At 38.1% G+C, this 19,235-nt stretch overlaps 1 protein-coding gene across 9 annotated transcripts in view; it reads right to left on the reverse strand.

Annotated features, from left to right (window-relative positions):
• The window catches only part of sh3d19 (SH3 domain containing 19), a 255,194-nt gene that overhangs the window by 16,389 nt on the left and 219,570 nt on the right, over positions 1–19,235 (reverse strand). For all 9 annotated transcript variants that reach the window (XM_069926446.1, XM_069926443.1, XM_069926440.1 and 6 more), the window contains 3 exons: positions 17,447–17,522; positions 10,646–10,776; positions 1,240–1,304 (listed from right to left, as the gene is read on the reverse strand). In XM_069926446.1, coding sequence (XP_069782547.1) covers positions 1,240–1,304; positions 10,646–10,776; positions 17,447–17,522 — 272 coding nt within the window. The remainder of the gene's footprint in view (positions 1–1,239; positions 1,305–10,645; positions 10,777–17,446; positions 17,523–19,235) is intronic.

The following is a 19,235-nucleotide window of genomic DNA, read 5'->3' on the forward strand; positions in this document are numbered from 1 at the left end:
ACATTCAGGAGGGGGCATCCCTTAAGTCATTTGGGAGCATTTGCTCTGGATGAACGGAGACATAGCAAAATAATATCTTTCAAAACTGAAATGAATAGAAACCTTTAACGTAAGAAAGGGAAGGTATAATGTAATCTAGCTTCCAACTGTCTGTTCTATTGCTGACAAGGTGGATGCTGTAGCACAGAAGGTAGATAACGAAGGGTTGGACCTGTTTGGTACTCCAGAATATCCTATCAACAGAGCATCAGAAGAGCACAACCAAATAGGAGTCAAGATCTAAAGAGGTGGTGATAATGTTGCCCTTTGCAGTCAATAGCAATGCTATGGCCCAGTGTAATCTGGCTGCGTGATAGTTAAATGATGCAGTACCTTTCTGGCCCAACCTCTGTGTTCTCTGCAGGTATCTGTAATTGGCTGGGAATTTGTGCGCAGTTTCTTCTTTAAAGAATATGTCTTGTGGAAGGACGTACTCATGTTGGAAGCATTTCAGCAGTTTACGGGACCAGTATGTGGAATGGACAGGTTAACATACAAGGAAAGTGAAGCTTTTTATCTGTTGTAGATTTGAAGTATGAGAGGGTAGATGATTGAGAGGATTCTGACAGGGTGAACAAAGAGAGAATCTTCATGAGGTAATCTAGAACTGGGGGGGGTTAAAAATACACAACTGCCCAATTCAGGTAGATGCAACAATGTTTTAGTCAGAGTGTCATGAGTTTTTGGAACTCTCTTGTTCACATGATAGTAGAATTAGACCTCTCTTTGAATATTTTTAATGCAGAGGTTGAAGAGATTATTGATAGGGTGAAATTTTATGGAGCTTGGAAGAAATGCAGAGTTTAACAGAATTATATCAGCTCTGATCTTATTCAATAGCAACATTATGTCGAGAGACTGAGTGGCCCTGGTTCTAATTTGTTTGTGCTCCACTGGTGGAATTTCACCAGCTGATACCTGCGAGGCAAGTTAAGATCACCTAAAGTTCCCTGGTCTCTGTCCCAACCACATCAAGTCCTGTTCATCAGCTACCTGTGGTCCCACTCTTGCATTAACACATGCTCTGGCAATGTCTTGAAATTCTCACCTTTGTTCACCAATACTGCAATGGCTTCCCATATCCCTCCTCTTCCTATCTCTATTACTTCCTCTAGCACTAAAACTTTCTGAGAACTTTGTGTCCCTCCATTTTGGATTGGGGAGTGCATGCTTCAGGGTTACTGGAGTAATCATACTTACTTGGTAAGTGAAGGTGGTGTAAACAAACCTTTCTTCACACTGGTCTCCTGTGAAGGTAGATCAACCTAGCACAAAGAAATTATACAGTAATTATCACTGCTGTAGAAATAAATAAGAATAGCAGACCACACTGGACAACAAAGATTTTGCTTCCTGATCATTTTTGGGTATATTTTATGGATTTTGACCTGCTGATCACGAAATCCACCATAAAACTTTCCTATCACCTACCTCTTTTTAGATATTACCTAGTTTTGTGATTTCCTGTCATATTTTAAGTCCACTAGTTTATTGCCCACAAATCAAGCTGTTTTACTCAGTCCAAACACGCCTGGGCATGCACTCAGTGGAGATGCTATGCAAATGTAGTCTTTGGGCCGGGGAATGCTGAATCAGGATAGATGCAGAGAGGCTATAAAAGATACTCATATATACAGATGTTGTGCATTACATTGATTATAGATGAACACATGTTGATGCACATGTCCTTCAAGCAATAGCATAGTGAGTGTATTCAACAATAGCGTTTATTGTCTTCAGGAAGTTTTAACGCAGCGGGAAAAGTCACATGATGGAGAAGTGGCCGGTAGGAGAATACCAACCCTCTCCAGAAAAGAAGAAAAAAAGTGAAGGAAAAGCAAAGCCCCAGATACACAAAACACAACAAATAAAAGATATAGGTGTGGAGAAAAGAAAGAAAATGACACCTAAGAAAGAAAAACCAAAAACGGGAAAAAAAGAAGGAAAGACGCCGGAAGAGAAAGGAGAAGGCCTTACCTGCACGATAAAGCAGGGACCCGCCGTGACAAGAGGAGCCCGCTCCCCGAGGATAGTAGAGACCCTGCAGGGTCGCGACCTTCCGACCGTGGGACTGCAAAAATGGCTCATTGAGCCAAACAGAGGTGTGCAATTGTGCATGCACGAGATGCGCACAACAAGGACAAGGAGAACACTGATGGGAGGGGGGACCAGCTGTGGAGTGAACCGACACAGCACGAACAGCTGAGAGATGTCCAACAGCAGGGCTCCCAGCTGGAAGAAAAGGAAAGCAACAGGAAAGGGAGGGATGAGAAAGAAAAACAGAAGCAGGAGGCCCAACAGATAACCAGCCCAGAAGAAGGGACCAACATCAAGAAGCCATGAAAAAAAAACACCCAACAAACTGTGGCAAGCAGCTCAACAAGAAAGTCGTCAGAAGAGACACAGATACAAGGAAGAGAAGTAGAAGACACAAACCCAAGAGCAGACACAGAAGAAGAAGAACACCAAGCTCTGCACAGAGGAATAGAAGGTAAAATGAATGGACAGTACACAGATTAAAAAGAATTTTCAAGAACAAATAAAAGCATTAAAAGAATGGTTGACACTAGAATTTAGTGAAATGAAAAGAAAAATGAAAAGTACAGAAGAAAAAGTGAGTAGAATAGAGCTGGTCATAACAGATGTAGGGAAAAGATTAGAAAATGTGGAAGAACATGTAATGGCAGTAGAAATGGAAGTGAACAACTTAAAAAGAAAATTGGCAGAAAGTTACAAAAAAGTTAAAGAAACACAAGAGTTGTTAGCTCAGAAGATGGATATAATGGAAAACTATAGTAGGCGAAACAATATAAAGATAGTGGGCCTAAAGGAAGATGAAGAAGACAAAGATATGAAAGAATTTATAAAAGAATGGATCCCAAAAGTCCTGGGAACGACAGAAATGCAGGAAGGAATGGAAATAGAAAGGACACACAGAACACTAGCCCCGAAACCACAGTCACAACAAAATCCAAGATTCATTTCAGTAAAATTTCTGAGATACACGACAAGAGAAAATATATTGGAGAAGGCAATGAATAAAATGAGAGAAGACAAAAAACCACTGGAGTACAAAGGTCAAAAAAAATTTTTCTTCCCAGACATAAGTTTTGAGCTCCTAAAGAAGAGGAAGGAGTTTAACACAGCAAAATCGATCCTATGGAAAAAAACCTACAAAATTTATGTTAAGATATCCAGCGGTGCTTATAATAGTTATCCCGGGGGAGGAAAACACTGTTCTCAGATCTGGAGAAAGCATGAGAATTTGCAGAACGCCTGCAGGACAGAAAGAGAGATGAAGAGATGTAACAAGAAAGAAGAATGACGACAAACTACATATAAAGATGTAAAAATAATATATAAGTAAGAACTAAAGGAGGGAAGAAAAGGGAAGTAAGGGAGAAGGGGAGGAAAAAGAGGAGGGGTTTAAAAAATATAAAGAGAAGAAGAGGGGGAACTTTGTTTTAATGTGAAGATAAAAATCTTTTCTGGAGGGGGTTGGGTGGGAGAGAATAACAGTCACTGCGAAATCAGTTGACTCTTGTGAATGGGTTCGCAGTCCGAATGGAGAGGGGAGTTGTGGTTGCCCGGCAAGGGATGACCAGAGATGGGGGCGACACCTGGGGTTCAGGGAATTTTAGATGTGGGAGTGGTTGAAGTATTTTATGATTTAGAAGTGTTGTCATACATTGAGTACAAAAAAAGGAAAACTGAGAAATGAAAATGGGGAGAAGGGGAAAGGTGGTGGTGAGGAAGCGGAAATGAGATGTAAACAGAGTATGAGATGGCCATTTTGAACTATATGACTATAAATATTAACGGAATACATAACCAAATCAAAAGGAAGAGGCTATTAAATTTACTGAAAAAAGAAAAAAATAGATATTGCATTCATGCAGGAAATGCATCTAACTGAAGTGGAACATAATAAATTAAGGAGAGACTGGGTAGGGCACGTAATGGCAGCATCATATAATTCAAAAGCCAGAGGTGTAGCTATATTAATCAATAAAAATGTACCAATCAAAATAAAGGAGGAAATAATAAATCAAGCAGGGAGATATGTAATGATAAAGAGTCAGATATATTCAGAACTCTGGAATTTGGTCAATATATATGCACCTAATAAAGAGGATCAAAAGTTTATGCAAGATATCTTTTTGAAAATTGTAGATATGCAGGGGAATATATTGATAGGAGGGGACTTTAACCTTAATTTGGATTCAAAGATGGATAAAACTGGACAAAAGACCAGCAAAAAGAACAAAGTAGCCAAATTTATGGTTAAATCAATGCAGGAAATGGAACTTTTGGATATATGGAGGAGACAGCACCCAAGAGAGAAGGAATACTCATATTATTTGAGTAGACATAAAACATACTCAAGGAATGACCTGTTCCTGTTGTCAGCCCATATCCAAGGGAGAATTAGGAAAATAGAATATAAAGCTAGATTGTTATTGGATCACTCACCCCTGTTATTAGCAATAGAGCTGGAGGACATCCCATCAAGAACGTATAGATGGAGATTAAACTCCATGCTACTTAAAAGACAGGATTTTAAAGAATTTATTGAGCGCCAAATTAAAATGTACTTTGAAATAAATATGGAATCAGTGAAAGACATTTATATTAGGGGATGCAATGAAAGCCTTCATCAGAGTAACTTATATAAGTTATGTAACTAAGTTGAAAAAGGATTACAATCGGGAAATAGAACAGCTGGAAAGGGAAATAGTAAGTACAGAAAAAGAACTAGCAACAAGGCAAAATATAACAAAAAGAGAATTGGCGGACAAAAAAATAAAATACGAAACACAACAAGCATATAAGGTGAAGAAGAACATAATGAAAATAAATCAGAAGTATTATGATCTAGGAGAAAAAATTGCCAAAATACTAGCCTGGCAGCTTAAAACAGAACAAGCTAAAAGATCAGTAGTGGCATCAAGGAAAAAGGACAAACAAATTACATATAACCCAACAGAGATCAATGAAAACTTCAAGGAATTCTACGAGCAATTATACAGAACTGAGAAGACAGAAGAAAGGGAAAGAAGACAAAATAGATGAGTTTTTAGCTAAAATTGAACTACCGAAATTGCAAGAAGAGGAGCAAAACAAATTGATAAAACCATTTGAAATAGAGGAAATACGGGATATATTAAAAAAGCTGCCGAACAATAAAACGCCTGGAGAGCACGGAATAGATATATATTGAACCAATTTAAATTAAGCAGGTCAACTAGGTCTCCCTCACTGTTTGCTTTAGCAATAGAACCATTGGCAGAACTGATAAGAACATAAAATAAAATAAAAGGGATAAAAATAAAAGAGAAGGAATATAAAATCAGTTTATTTGCAGATGACATCATTGTATACTTAACAGAACCAAAAATATCAATAAAAGAATTACATAAGAAATTGAAGGAATATCAAGAAATATTGGGGTACAAGATCAACGCAAATAAAAGTGAAGAGATGCCAATGAATAATGCGGATTACACAGCATTTAGAAAAGAATCACCATTTAAATGGCAAACACAAGCAATCCGATACCTAGGTATTAGATTAGATAATAATCTAGGCCATCTATACAAATTAAATTATCAGCCATTAATGAAGAAATTACAAGATGACTTAGAACATTGGAAAGATTTACCACTAACACTGATAGGAAGGGTAAATTGCATTAAAATGAATATCTTCCCAAGGATACAATATCTATTTCAACCGTTACCAATTCACTTAACAGAGGAATTCTTCAATGAACTAAAAGGAATAATAAGGAAATTCTTATGGAAAGGGGGGAAACCGAGGATAGCGCTAGATAAATTAACAGAATGGAATAAACAAGGTGGTTTGCAGCTACCAAACTTTAAAAATTATTATAGAGCAGCACAATTAAGATATCTATCAGATTTTTATCAAACAAGGGAAAAACCAGATTGGACCAAGATAGAGCTAGATAAAATAGGGGAGAAGGTACCAGAACATATACTTTATAAGTGGGATGAAAAACTGGTGCAATATAGAAATTCACCAGTACTGCACCATCTGCTCAACATTTGGAAGAAGATTCATGTTCTTCTTTGGCTTGGCTTCGCGGACGAAGATTTATGGAGGGGGTAAAAAGTCCACGTCAGCTGCAGGCTCGTTTGTGGCTGACAAGTCCGATGCGGGACAGGCAGACACGATTGCAGCGGTTGCAGGGGAAAATTGGTTGGTTGGGGTTGGGTGTTGGGTTTTTCCTCCTTTGCCTTTTGTCAGTGAGGTGGGCTCTGCGGTCTTCTTCAAAGGAGGTTGCTGCCCGCCAAACTGTGAGGCGCCAAGATGCACGGTTTGAGGCGTTATCAGCCCACTGGCGGTGGTCAATGTGGCAGGCACCAAGAGATTTCTTTAGGCAGTCCTTGTACCTTTTCTTTGGTGCACCTCTGTCACGGTGGCCAGTGGAGAGCTCGCCATATAACACGATCTTGGGAAGGCGATGGTCCTCCATTCTGGAGACGTGACCCATCCAGCGCAGCTGGATCTTCAGCAGCGTGGACTCGATGCTGTCGACCTCTGCCATCTCGAGTACTTCGACGTTAGGGATGTAAGCGCTCCAATGGATGTTGAGGATGGAGCGGAGACAACGCTGGTGGAAGAAGATTCATGTAGAAAGGAAAAATACCACCAACTGAAAACCTACTTAAAAGACAAATTGGGAAGGAGACTGAGATTACCAGAAGGAAGCAGCTTTGAATATTTGATTACAGACACAATGATAATTAAAAGATTTATAACAAACATGTACATCAAGCTGCAAGAGAAAGAAAATGAGGAAATAAGCTATAAACCCAAACAAAAGTGGGAAAAACATCTAAACATAAAGATAAGAAATGAAATATGGGGAAAGTTATGCTCTGGAACTATGAGAAATATAATAAATACGAGGTTACGCATGCTACAATATAATTGCTTACACAGGCTATATTATTACGCCCCAAAAGTTAAATAAATGGGATCCAACATTATCAGATAGATATTTTCGCTGTAAGAAGGAAACAGGAAAAACAATACATGCAATTTGGGCATGTGAGAAAGTGAAAAAGTTTTGGGAAGATCTAAATCAGATATTAAATAAAATCACAAAAAGCAACATACCAAAAAATCCAGAGATCTTTCTTCAAAGTAATATAGGAAGTAAAGAATTAGGGCTCAAACTGGATGAAGTGCAAAAAAGATTTATTATGATAGCCTTAGCTGTAGCAAAAAAATGTATAATGTCAACTTGGAAATCAGAAGAGAGCCTGAGAGTACAGCAATGGTACATGGAAATGAATGAATGTATTCCATTGGAAAAATAATATATAATTTAAAAAATAAAGTCACATTATTTTAAAAAATTTGGGAACCGTACATGGAACACAACAGAGAGGGTCTACTGCAGACCTTAACCCCCTAAAATGATAGAATGAGAAGAAGACGAAATGAACTGACCCAGCGTGTAAAAGTAGATGACACAATTTTCTTGTTTATTTTCATTGTGATGACATTGTTTAATGGATTTATTGTTTTGTGTATGTTGAACGTTTAATGGGTTTGGAGGGGGGTGGGAAGGAAGGAGGGAAGAGAGGGGGGGGAAAAAGGGGAGAAAATGACACTGTGTATATTCAAGAGGGAAATGTTTGTGTGTATTTTAATTAATATGGTTCATAGTGTGAGAAGTAAACAAAGTTTAAAAAAGGAAGTTTCAACGCAGCAAAGATGTCAGTGATGAATATGGTGAGATGTTTCAGCAGGGCACATGGAGAAGTGGTATCAGGGCAACTGCAATTCATCATTGCTGGCCGACTATTGTTGGACACTGACACAAGAGGCATCAAATGCTGAGTACAAACGAAAATCAGCGACAAAACATTTTTTAGGTCAGTTGAACTAATGCAATATGTCAGCATCATTGTGCAATTAAACATGGAAAATTCAATAAAAGTTTAATTTAATGTTTCTCCAACTTCCTACATGATACACCAAATCTGAAATTACATTCAAGTTCAGCTTGAAGTTGTCTATCATAAACCTCCATTTATTTTCAGGAAGCTAATCTTTTGAAAATAATTGTTGTCCAGTGTTATCAGAGATGTAACGTTGATAACAATGACTGAATGAGATTGAATATCTACTCCTTAAATATTAATTTTCCAACCTGGACAGTTCCCAATCTCATCTGGTCTATTTTGAAATCTTCTCTGTGGATTGCCACCTTGTCGTGGTGGAGAAGTTTATGTGGTCCTGTGATCCCAAGAGTGATGCCGTCTGAGTCCTGTGAACCCAAGAGTGATGCTGTCTGGAGCTATGCTCCTGGTAGGGTCACCCAGTCAGCCATGACAGTAAGGTCGAGGGTGAGGTCCCTGACAAAGAACAATCCAACCAAGTCTTCAACGGTGAAACAGGCAGATGACGTTACTCTGAACTCAATAGCTGTGAAGGCGGATGAAGGCTCCAACAAATCCATCAGCTCCAATCATCGTGGTTTCTATGCCATTGGAACGAGTTGGTTGATTAGTGAAGTATCGTGTGCTTCTTGGAGTGCAACATCAAGTACATGTCAAACAAATACACGCACAAGTGTCTTCGCTCTGTGGATCAATGGAATGAAGGCCACCATCCTTGACTATGAGGGATGGCCATGATGACAATGATTTTGGAATATATGGAGTCAGACGATTTCTTAAAGAGGGAAAAGAAGATGAAAATTGGAGGCTGTAGAGCGCATCGAAAGAATCAAAGACTTGTTGATCCAAACCAAGGCTTTTATTAACTAGAAGACTAGAGCATATCACATATAGGTCGACCAGTCCAGAATGACTTGGTCTGGCTAGGAGCAATCCTTTAAGACGTGCCAGTAGGCGTGGCTACGCTCTCAGCCAATCGCAGTCATCCTACACTAGAATCTGTACATATACACATCGGTGATAGAATCTGTACTATCACAGAGGCCCAGTCTTAAATGCTGTTAGTAAGGAAGGAGATATTATTAGGCCAGATTTATCATGGTGATCCTTGTTGGAAGTGGTGTATAGGTACATCAGTGAGAAAAGAACATCAACTTCTTTCTTCCAAGGGTGTTTCTCAGGACCACTGCACCCCAGTTTTGTGGACCCTGCAGTAATTGATGAGGCCACTGTGAAACCCTTCTTCAGAATGTTGAGATTTTTGTTTTTTAAGTGCTTGATGGGCTAAACAGACGGGTAGTTGTGGCGTGGTACACTCCTTCCACTGTTTAGGTTGGGTTCCTAAAAATAGATGAGGTTTATTCATGCCATCCAGAAAGTTCCTCTCCACTTGGAATGGTCAAGGACCTGGGGTTTTCAAGAGCCAGTGAGGAGGTTGCATTTTTTCCAAAAAAATCGACTTACAATCCTTGAATATTTCCTTTTATCCACCTCATAATCATTTCCTGTCACAGTGTCTATTTTGAAAGTTTGGTATCAGGCATGCAAAAGACGTGACGTGCTCAAGGCTTTCACATTTGAGTTGCTTCTCCTTCCAGTGAATTGCAGGATTTTGCAGAGGAATCTTAATCCTCTGCATTGAGGTGCCTACAATAGGCAGGTCCGGGTCTTAGAAGCATTAGGAATTCCGAGATTATTGCTGCCAGTACACCAATAGTTTTGCTCCTTTCTGAGGTATTAATATTCAAAAACCCTTGTTCAAAGGCTGTGCCTGGTGCATTCAAGGCAATAGTAAATTTTATCTTCAGCTTCTGCCATTGTCTAACACATGGGTCATGGTCCTTGTTTTCCAGAGTTGCAACACGAACCTTTATGTTGTGGAGTAGAATGATAAAGCAGGCGCAAGTTGGCAGAGGATCTTTGCCTTGTGAACATTGAGCACAAGGATCATCCTCTGAATTAGAGAAATGGTTCACAGTTCTTCCCAACTGATGGGGAAAACATAGAACAGTACAGCATTGGAACAGGCCCTTCAGCCCACTTATCTCTGCCAAACACAATGTCCAAATCAGACTAAAATTTTGCTGCTTCCACTTGATATTGGCCCATCCCTTCACATTCACATGTCTATCAAGAAGTGTCCCAAATGCTACTATTGTACCTGCTCTCAACACTACTGCCAACCCATTCCAGGCATCCGCCACTCATTGTGTAAAAGGCTTGCCCCCCGCCACTCATTGTGTAAAAGGCTTGCCCCCCGCCACTCATTGTGTAAAAGGCTTTCCCCCCCTACCCCCATGTCTCCATTAAACTTCCTCTCCTGCTCCTAAAAGGGTATCCTCTAGAGTAGTACACATTCACCCTGAGGAAAAGTGCAGCTCCCATCTGAATTTGTTTGCCCTCCCCCTGAATAAATGAATATTTTATACAGTATCAAATAGTTAAAAAAAATACCATTTTCTTTCCTCTGTCAACCAAGAAAAATCTTGATGTCCCTCAGTTTGCAAAAGCTGGAAGAAGACATTGACAAAGATAAAGAAAAATTTTTTAAAAATCAAGAAAAAATTGCAAGGAGAAAGTTCATGAAGAAAATAGAATCAAGAAAAAGAGATAATGAGAGTGAAAGATAGAATAAAAAAGGCTTTGCGATTAAGTGAATCACAACTTACAATAACTTTGACAAAGTTGGCTGGAAAAATCCCAGTATGTCCCTTGCACTTCCCACTAAACCAATCCTTGTCCATCTTCTTCAGCAAGCATACTGTGTCTCCTGCCTTCAGATTCAATTCGTCATTTTGATCTGGAAGAAAAATAACATAAGTAATTTCATGATTGCTTCCTTAATTAACAATAGGCATTGCCTCTAAACTTAGTACCAACAGTCATTCCACAACAAGGAAATAACAGTCTAACAAAAAATACAGGCCCGACATTTAAAAAAATATATTTAATCTAGAAGCAGGTTCAATCGAAAAGGAACATGTTCAAGAGGACAGAGGATGTTGAAAAGCAATGAGGGTACAGATCCAGGAGTCAGTGGCCTGCATTGTTGTCAGTACACAATAATGCTGAAGAAACTCAGTAGGTCACTCACCATCCATCTGAAACCAAAGGGCGATCGACATTTTGGGCTCAAGGCCTTCCTTGGGAGTATTCCCATATTTTTTGAGGAAGGACTCAGGCCTGAAATGTTGAATGCTGTGTCACCTGCCGAGTTTCTCCAGCATTTTTGTGTATTCCACTGGACCCCAGCATCCTCAGATTTTCTTGTTTAACTGTATTGTTTCATCTTATGGAAGCCACAGTGACTGGGAAAAGTGAAACATGAAAATCTGTAGATACTGTGGTTGAAGTAAAAGCACAAAGCTGGAGAAACTCAGCAGGACAAATAGTGTCCTTTATATTGCAAAGGTAAAAATACATAACCGATGTTTTGGGCTTGAGCCCTTCATCAAGGTAGGGAAAATGTTGGCAGGCATCTGAACAAGAGTGGGGGGAGGCATGGTTGCAAAGGCAGGAGGTGATAGGTGGAGAAGGGAGAAGGGGACAGCAGTGATCAAGGGGAGGAGGGATGGCAGGGTGAACAGAGAGGGAAGGGGGGAGGAGAGCTGGAAATAGGAAGGGAAGGGGGAGAGGAGAGCAGGTTAGTAGAAACTGGAAAAGTTGATGTTAATGCCATCTGACTGGAGAATGCCCAGATGGAAAATCAGGTGTTATTCCTCCAAATTGCGAGTGGTCTTGGTGGGATAGTATATAAGACCACGGACAGGCATGCGAGTGTGGGAGTGAGACACAGAACTGAAATGGTTAATTACTGGGAAGTCCCTTTCACTGGTGCGGATGGAGTGAAGATTTTCTGCGCCCAGTCTCTCCAATGTACAGAAGGCCACAAAGGGGTGCCAGATGCAGTAAATCAGTCCTGCGGATATACAATTGCTGCTTCACTTGAAAAGCCTGTTTGGGGCCCAGGACTGTGGTGAGGGAGGAGGTGTGGGTGCAAGTGTGGAACCTCTTGTGACCACAGGGGAAGGTGCTGGGTGGGTGGGGCAGAATTGGTGAGGAGGGATGAGTACCTGAGGGAATCACGGAGGGAGCAGTCCCGGACCAACTCCCTTCCGTTCCTTTCTCCTCTACTTTTCACTTTGTAACTTCTTTCCCCCATCTCACCTCACCATGTCCTCTGCTAACCCTTGCTAATTCTCCAGCAGTGTCCCTGACCCAAGGCCCTGCATCAACCATCCACGTCCAAGTACTGAATGTTGCTGAGGGAATTCAGCTCAATTACTACATCTGGTGCTCCCTTTGAGGTCTTCTCTACATCAGAGAGACTGGGCACAGACTGGGAAATCACTCTGCTGAGCACTTTAACCCATTCGTCATTGTAGTGATAAGGGTCTTTCTGGTTTAGATTGGAGTTGATTAATGAATATGGTACAACTTGGTTAATGCTCACGCTGGGACGGTTGCAAATAACTAAAGGGCAGTGAAGGGAGTCTAGGATGTGTGTTGCCTGGCAACAACAGCAAACAAAAATTCCATTAGCCCTGACCAAGGACAGTGAGAGGCTCTGGGTTTCCTGGTAACAGCAATTTGACTTGATGAATTTACACAGTTATATTTCTCTCTAGACTCATGTAACTTACAAGAATTAGGGGATAGGTCTGTGTGATTGATCCACAAATGGACATTGTATAGATTAATGCTGATGGGCTCTGCCAAGGAGGTGACTGTTTTGAGATTGGTTAATGTCAGATAGTGTTGGAGAGATTAAATCCATGCATTTGTATGTTTGGAGAGCTCCTGGATTCCTTAAGGGGCAGGGGTGATGGACTTCCCACCATGCTTGTGTATAATAAAGGAGCACTGGAGAAACTAAAGTGTCTGAGTTCTCCATTCTTTACAGTATGTTTGCTGAAGAATGGAGCACCACCCAGGACCTGGACAAAGGAAGTCAAAATGTGACCATACACATTAGCTTTTTATCTTTCTAGTAAATGTCTCTTAAATGTAGTGAATATATCTGATTCCACTATTTCCTCTGGGAGTGAGTTGCAAATATCAATCATTCTCTGTGTAAGAAAAAAACCTGCCTTTCAGATCTCCTTTTTAGCCTTTAACCTATTTCCTTTTTTTTAAACCTCTGGGCTGGGAAAAAGATTCTGACTATGCCTGTTATATCTGTATCTATTTCTACAGGCCACCACTCAACCTCATTCACAAGTCCTCCAATCCAGGGAACATTCTGGTGAATCTCCTCTGCATCCTCTCTTGTGCAACCACATCTGTTCTATAGTGTGATCACCAGAACTGCACAACATATTTCAATTGTGGTCCAACCAGCTTTTTTCAAACTTCCAGCATACTGTCCCAAATCTTTCATTCTATATCCCTCTTTCACCACCTCCCAAGTCTTGGTGAATACAGATGAGGAAAACTCATTTAGAACCTTCACGTCTCCTGACTCTGCACAGAGATTATCCCTTTGGTCTCTAAGGGGAGCTACCCTCTTACTATTTAATCCAGAAAGAGAAACCAAATAGTAAGATACCAAACTTCACCCACATACCTATTTTATTCAATTGACTACAAAATACCCATTCGTCTTCCAATAATGAAAAGTGTTGGAGTCAGCTCCCACAAACAATTTTTGGCCCTTGGAGAGAGTCACACTGCAAGTCATAAACCTATAATTTTATTCGTGTCTCAGAAAGATCTTCTGCTGCATCATACATGTATGCTATTAAACTCATCTTTGGAATTCATTCCATCCCCACATCATCTTGGTACGTGCATCAGAATATTTGTCAAAATGAAAACAAATAACATTTAGTTCATAGATTTAATCCTACACAGAAAGACTTTTCTTTTTATTCTTCTCGACATAATTCTTTTTCAAGACTTGATTATTTTTTAATTTCGGCACATTTACAGGATAAGGTTATATCTGTGGATTATAAGGTTAGTCTCGGACCATTCATTGTTATTACTGGAATATCAAAGTTCTCAAGTTACACAACATACTTTAAGATGGAGGTTTAATACTATGTTACTACAAAAGCCAGAATTTATTGTTTATTTGAGAAAACAAATTGAGGATTTCATTGCTAATAATGTTCACTCTGTTTCTGATCAGTTTGTTTTGTGGGACGCAATGAAAGCTTTTTTACGAGGTCAAATTATCAGTTATGCATCCAAACTGAGTTAGAGAAACTGAGGATTTGGAGAAGAAAATAACAATCTGTGAAAAAGAATTTCAAAAGAAAGCTACTGAATTCCAAAAGATCCAATTAACTAATTTAAAGTTGAAGTATAATAAGTTATAGTCATATCGATTTGAATGTCTGTTGAATCGTTCAAAAAATAAATTTTATGAATGGGGTGAGAAAGCTCATAAAGTATTAGCTTGGCAATTAAAAAAAGAACAGTTATCTAGGATTATACCAGCTATTAGAAATAAATCGGGTATTACTTTTAGTCAAAAAGAAATTAACGATGAATTTTGTAATTTTTACAAAAAACTTTATTTGACTGAATGTAAAGAGATAAAAGAAGATGCAATAGACTCTTTTTTGAAAAATATTAATTTACCACAGTTATCTCAAGAAGACAGACAAGAGTTAGATAAACCTTTTATGGATAGTGAAATTGAAATGGCTATAAAAGATATGCCAAATGGAAAAGTGCCTGGTGGAGATGGTTTTTCTATTGAGTTTTACAAGACTTTTTATGTTGATATATCTTCCTTATTTAAGAATGTAATACAACAACTTTATGATACTTTTCAATTACCTGAGTCCTGTTCTATTGCTATAATTACAGTTATACCAAAAAAAGATAAAGATCCCTTACAAGTAGCTTCTTACCGTCCTATATCTTTGTTAAATGTAGACTATAAAATAGTGGCTAAAGTTATGGCTAATAGGTTGGCTCAGTATTTACCAAAGATAATACATCGTGATCAAACAGGTTTTATAAAAAATAGGTATGCTTCGGATAATATTCTACGATTAATTACTTTGATAAATAGATCTAAATCTCAGAAGAATTATCCAATGGTGGTTTCATTGGATGCAGAAAAGGTATTCGATAGAGTAGAATGGAAGTTTTTATTTAAAGTACTTGAAAAGTTTTCGTTTGGTCTCTCATTTATTGGTATGATTAGGGCTCTGTATAATGGTCTGAAAGCTAGAGTTGTTACTAACGGTTTGCTTTCAGGATCCTTTAATTTAACAAGATCTACTAGACAAGGATGTCCATTATCACCCGCCTTGTTTGCTTTAGTTATTGAACCTCTAGCACAATTAATACGTCAGAATGATAGTATCAAAGGTATGAGAGTCTTGAATGAAGATTATAAAATAAATTTATTTGCAGATGACATTTTGCTGTATTTGGTGGATCCTGATGTTTCTCTGCCAGCACTTCAAGATTCCTTAGAGATTTATGGTCAATTATCTGGTTATAAGGTTAATTGGACTAAAAGTGAAATTTTATCAATTAGTAAAGATGATTATTCAATGTTTAGAAATATTACGAATTTGAAGTGGACGAAACAAATTAAATATTTGGGAATTAATGTTATACTGACTACCAAAATTTATAGTCACTTAATTATCTTCCTTTAATGAAGAAGATTAAGGCAGATTTAGTTAAATGGAAAGATTTACCTTTGGGTTTATTAGGAAGAATTAATACTATAAAAATGAATATTTTTCCTCGTATCCAATATTTATTTGAATCAATTCCTTGTTGTTTACAAAAAAAGATTTTTTAAGGATTTATATAAAGTAATTAGGGATTTTTTGTGGAAAGGAAAATTTCCTAGGGTGGCATTGAAAAAATTGATGTGGGATTTTCAATTTGGAGGGTTACGGCTATCTAACTTTCAATTTTATGATGAAGCAGCTCAATTTAGGTTTCTTAGCGCATTAATGGCCACACAAGATACGCCTAGTTGGGCACAGATAGAATTGGCAGTTATTTCTGAAAAATTTTCGAATGAATTTTTATTTCGATGGAATAAAAATTTGTTACGAACTTATGATGTACCAATATTTTTCGTTAAAGTGGTTATTCTATATTTGTGTATTATCAGTTAAGATCTTTTGTAAAACAGGTGTGTGGTCGTCAAATGAATTTACTGTCTGAAACTGATTTTGAGAAATATGTGCTCTCATTTCCAAAAAAGGGTTATATATCAGGTTTGTATCGTATTTTGTTGGAAAGTGAAAGTAAAATAGATTGGGATAAAGATAAAATGAAATGGGAAAAAGATTTAAGTTTAACAATAACTGAAGAAGATTGGTCTGAAATCTGCCGTAATAGTGTTCGAAAATTGATTAATGCTAGATTGGCGATGATTAATTATAGTTTTATACATCAATTATATTTAACACCCGAAAAATTTAAAAAATTTGGTTTTAGTAAGTCAGATCTTTGTTTTCGTTGTGATCAGGTTTCTGGTACTTTTTTATACGCTGTTTGGTTGTGTGATCGGTTACAACAATTTTGGAAAGGTATTCAATTTGTATTTAATAATCTATATAATCTTCATATTGTATTAGACCCTGATATATTTTTATTAGGGAATATGCAACCGTTGATTGATTTAGAATTAGATAATTACCAGATCTCTTTTATTTACTTAGCGCTGGCAGTGGCTAAGAAATGTATAGCGATTACTTGGAAGAATAGAAATGTATTGTCTTTAGATAGGTGGTATTCAGAGATGAAGTTTTGTTTGGTTATGGAAAGAATATCTTTTTCTATACAAGATAAGATGTCTTTTTATGAGTTAAAGTGGAGCCCATTTATTGATTATATACAATTTAAATAAGTTTGAATTAATCATTTTTTTTCTTTAAAAAAACTTTTTTTTATTATATATTTTTTCTATATATATGTTTTCTTTTTTCTTTTTTTTCTTTTTTTTTAGTTTTTTTATTATTAGTTGGTTTTTTTTGTTTAAGTTCTTTTTGTTTTTGTTTTTTTTCATATATATTCTTATATAATAAATTTTTTTGGATTAATAATTAATATTTAATTATTTTTTTTGTTTTTTTTATATATATCTAATTTTTTAAAGATATATATTTTTTATTTTTTTAATTATACTAATAGTATTAATTCTTCACTCTTTATCGTGGGGGTGGGGAGGGGGGGGTTTAGGGGTTAAAAATAGTTTTTTTTTTAGTCTTAGTTTTTAGTTGTTAGGGGGAGATGCCGAGATTGGTATTGTATTAACTATGTTACTTTGTACTTGTATTACTTTATTTTGTATTTTTTCTGTACGTGAATTACTTATTTTCTTCATATGTTAAAATTAATAAATAAAGTTTCAAAAAAAAACATTTAGTTTCCTCTTCATTTTACGAATTCAGCCAAAGAACCAATGATGTGGACCAAGTTGAAACATACACCTCCCAGTGAAGAAACTGGGAATTCTTGTCTAATGTGGCAGAGTTCCTTACCTGCTGTGAAGTCATGCAGCACCAGCGCATGGGGAGAACTGCAGTCTACAAACTGCAGATCAGAGGTGAACAATTTCTAAAAACACGGAGAAAGAAAATTGAAATGCTTTCTTTTCAAAAAAGACAAATTTACCAATAAAACCCAAAAGCAAAAAAAAAGTTCAAATAAATCAGAACAAACTATCATAAAAATCATATCAACTGTTCCTGAACAGCCCACAAGGTTAGTTGCTGCAGAAGGACAAGCCAAAGAGTTCAAGGTGAGCTGCCTGACTGGATCTAAAACTGGCTTGGTGATAAGAGGCAGAGGATAATGGTGGAAAGATTTTTTTTTCCTGATTGGTCCACTGTGACCAGTAACGTACTGCAGGGATCTGTGCTAGACCCTTGCTGTTTGTGATATATATATTTATGGCTTGAATTTGAACAGAGGAGGTATGATTAGTAAATGCGTGGATGACACAAAAACACAGGCACACCCCAAGGATATGTGCTTAGCCCACTGCTCTACACATTATACACCCATGATTATGTGGCCAGGCACAATTCCAATGCTATCTAAAAGTTTGCCAATGACACCACAGTTGTCGACAGAATCACAAACGGCAAAGAGGAAACGTAGAGGAAGGGAGATAGATCAGCTTATTGAATGGTGTAACAACAACCTTCCATTTAATGTCAGCAAAACCAAGGAGATGATTGTGAACTTCAGGAGGAAGTCAGGGGAACACAACCCAGTCCTCATCAAGGACTCAGTAGTGGAGATGGTCAAGAACTTCAAATTCCTGGGTCAACTTCTCCAAGGATTTGTCCTGGAGCCTTCATGTTGATGCAATCACGAAGAAAGCTTGCCAGTGGCTATACTTTGTGAGGTGTCTGAGGAGATTCGGTATGTCAACAAAAATTCTGCAAAACTTCTTGGTGGTTGCATCACTGCTTGGTATGGAGATGCCAACTCTCAGGACAAGAATAAACTCCAGATGGTTGTTAACTCAGCCTGCAACATCACAGGCACCAGACTTCACTCCATCGAGGACATCTACATGAGGCAGTGTTGTAAAAATGCAGACCCCCACCACCCAGGCCATGCCCTCTTCACTCTGCTACCCTCGGGGAAAAGGTACAGGAGCCTAAAGATGAGCACACAGTGGCACAAGGACACCTTTTTTCCCACTGCCATCAGATTCCTGAATAATCAACGAACAAAAGACATTGCCTTACTTTTCGTTCACTATTATTTAAATTTTTTTATTTATAGTAATGTTGTAAGATGGTTATAATATGAATGTTTGCTCTATGATGCTGCCACAAAAAAACAAATTTCATGACTTGTTTATGACAATAAATTCTGATTTTGAAAAATTGGTAGGGATGTGGATAGCAAGGAAGGTTATGCAAAGTTATAGCAGAACATCATTCAAATGGAAAGTTTGATAGAGCATTAGTAGATGGTATTTAATCCCAGAAGATGCATTTTTTGGAAATTGAATAGGGATAGAGCATATACACTCAATGAGATGAGAGAATGAGTTTATTGTCATGTGGTGGGCCGAGCGGCCAGGGGGCTGCGTGGCAGATCATGGAGCAATGGGGAGTTGGGTACAAAATGGCGTAGGGCTCCCGTCGTCTTTAAGACACGCGCCCTTCAGGTGAGTTGTAGTCATGAGGTGACATTACTTGTGGTCCCAGGTGTCCGAGTCGGAAGGGATTTAAAAGAGGAGGCAAATTTGAATAAAGGTCTTTGCTAACTTACACTGTGTCTGGTGAATTGATTTAGTAGTTCTAATGG

This window comes from Narcine bancroftii, chromosome 3, assembly GCF_036971445.1.
Source record: "Narcine bancroftii isolate sNarBan1 chromosome 3, sNarBan1.hap1, whole genome shotgun sequence".
NCBI classification, from domain to species: Eukaryota; Metazoa; Chordata; class Chondrichthyes; order Torpediniformes; family Narcinidae; genus Narcine; species Narcine bancroftii.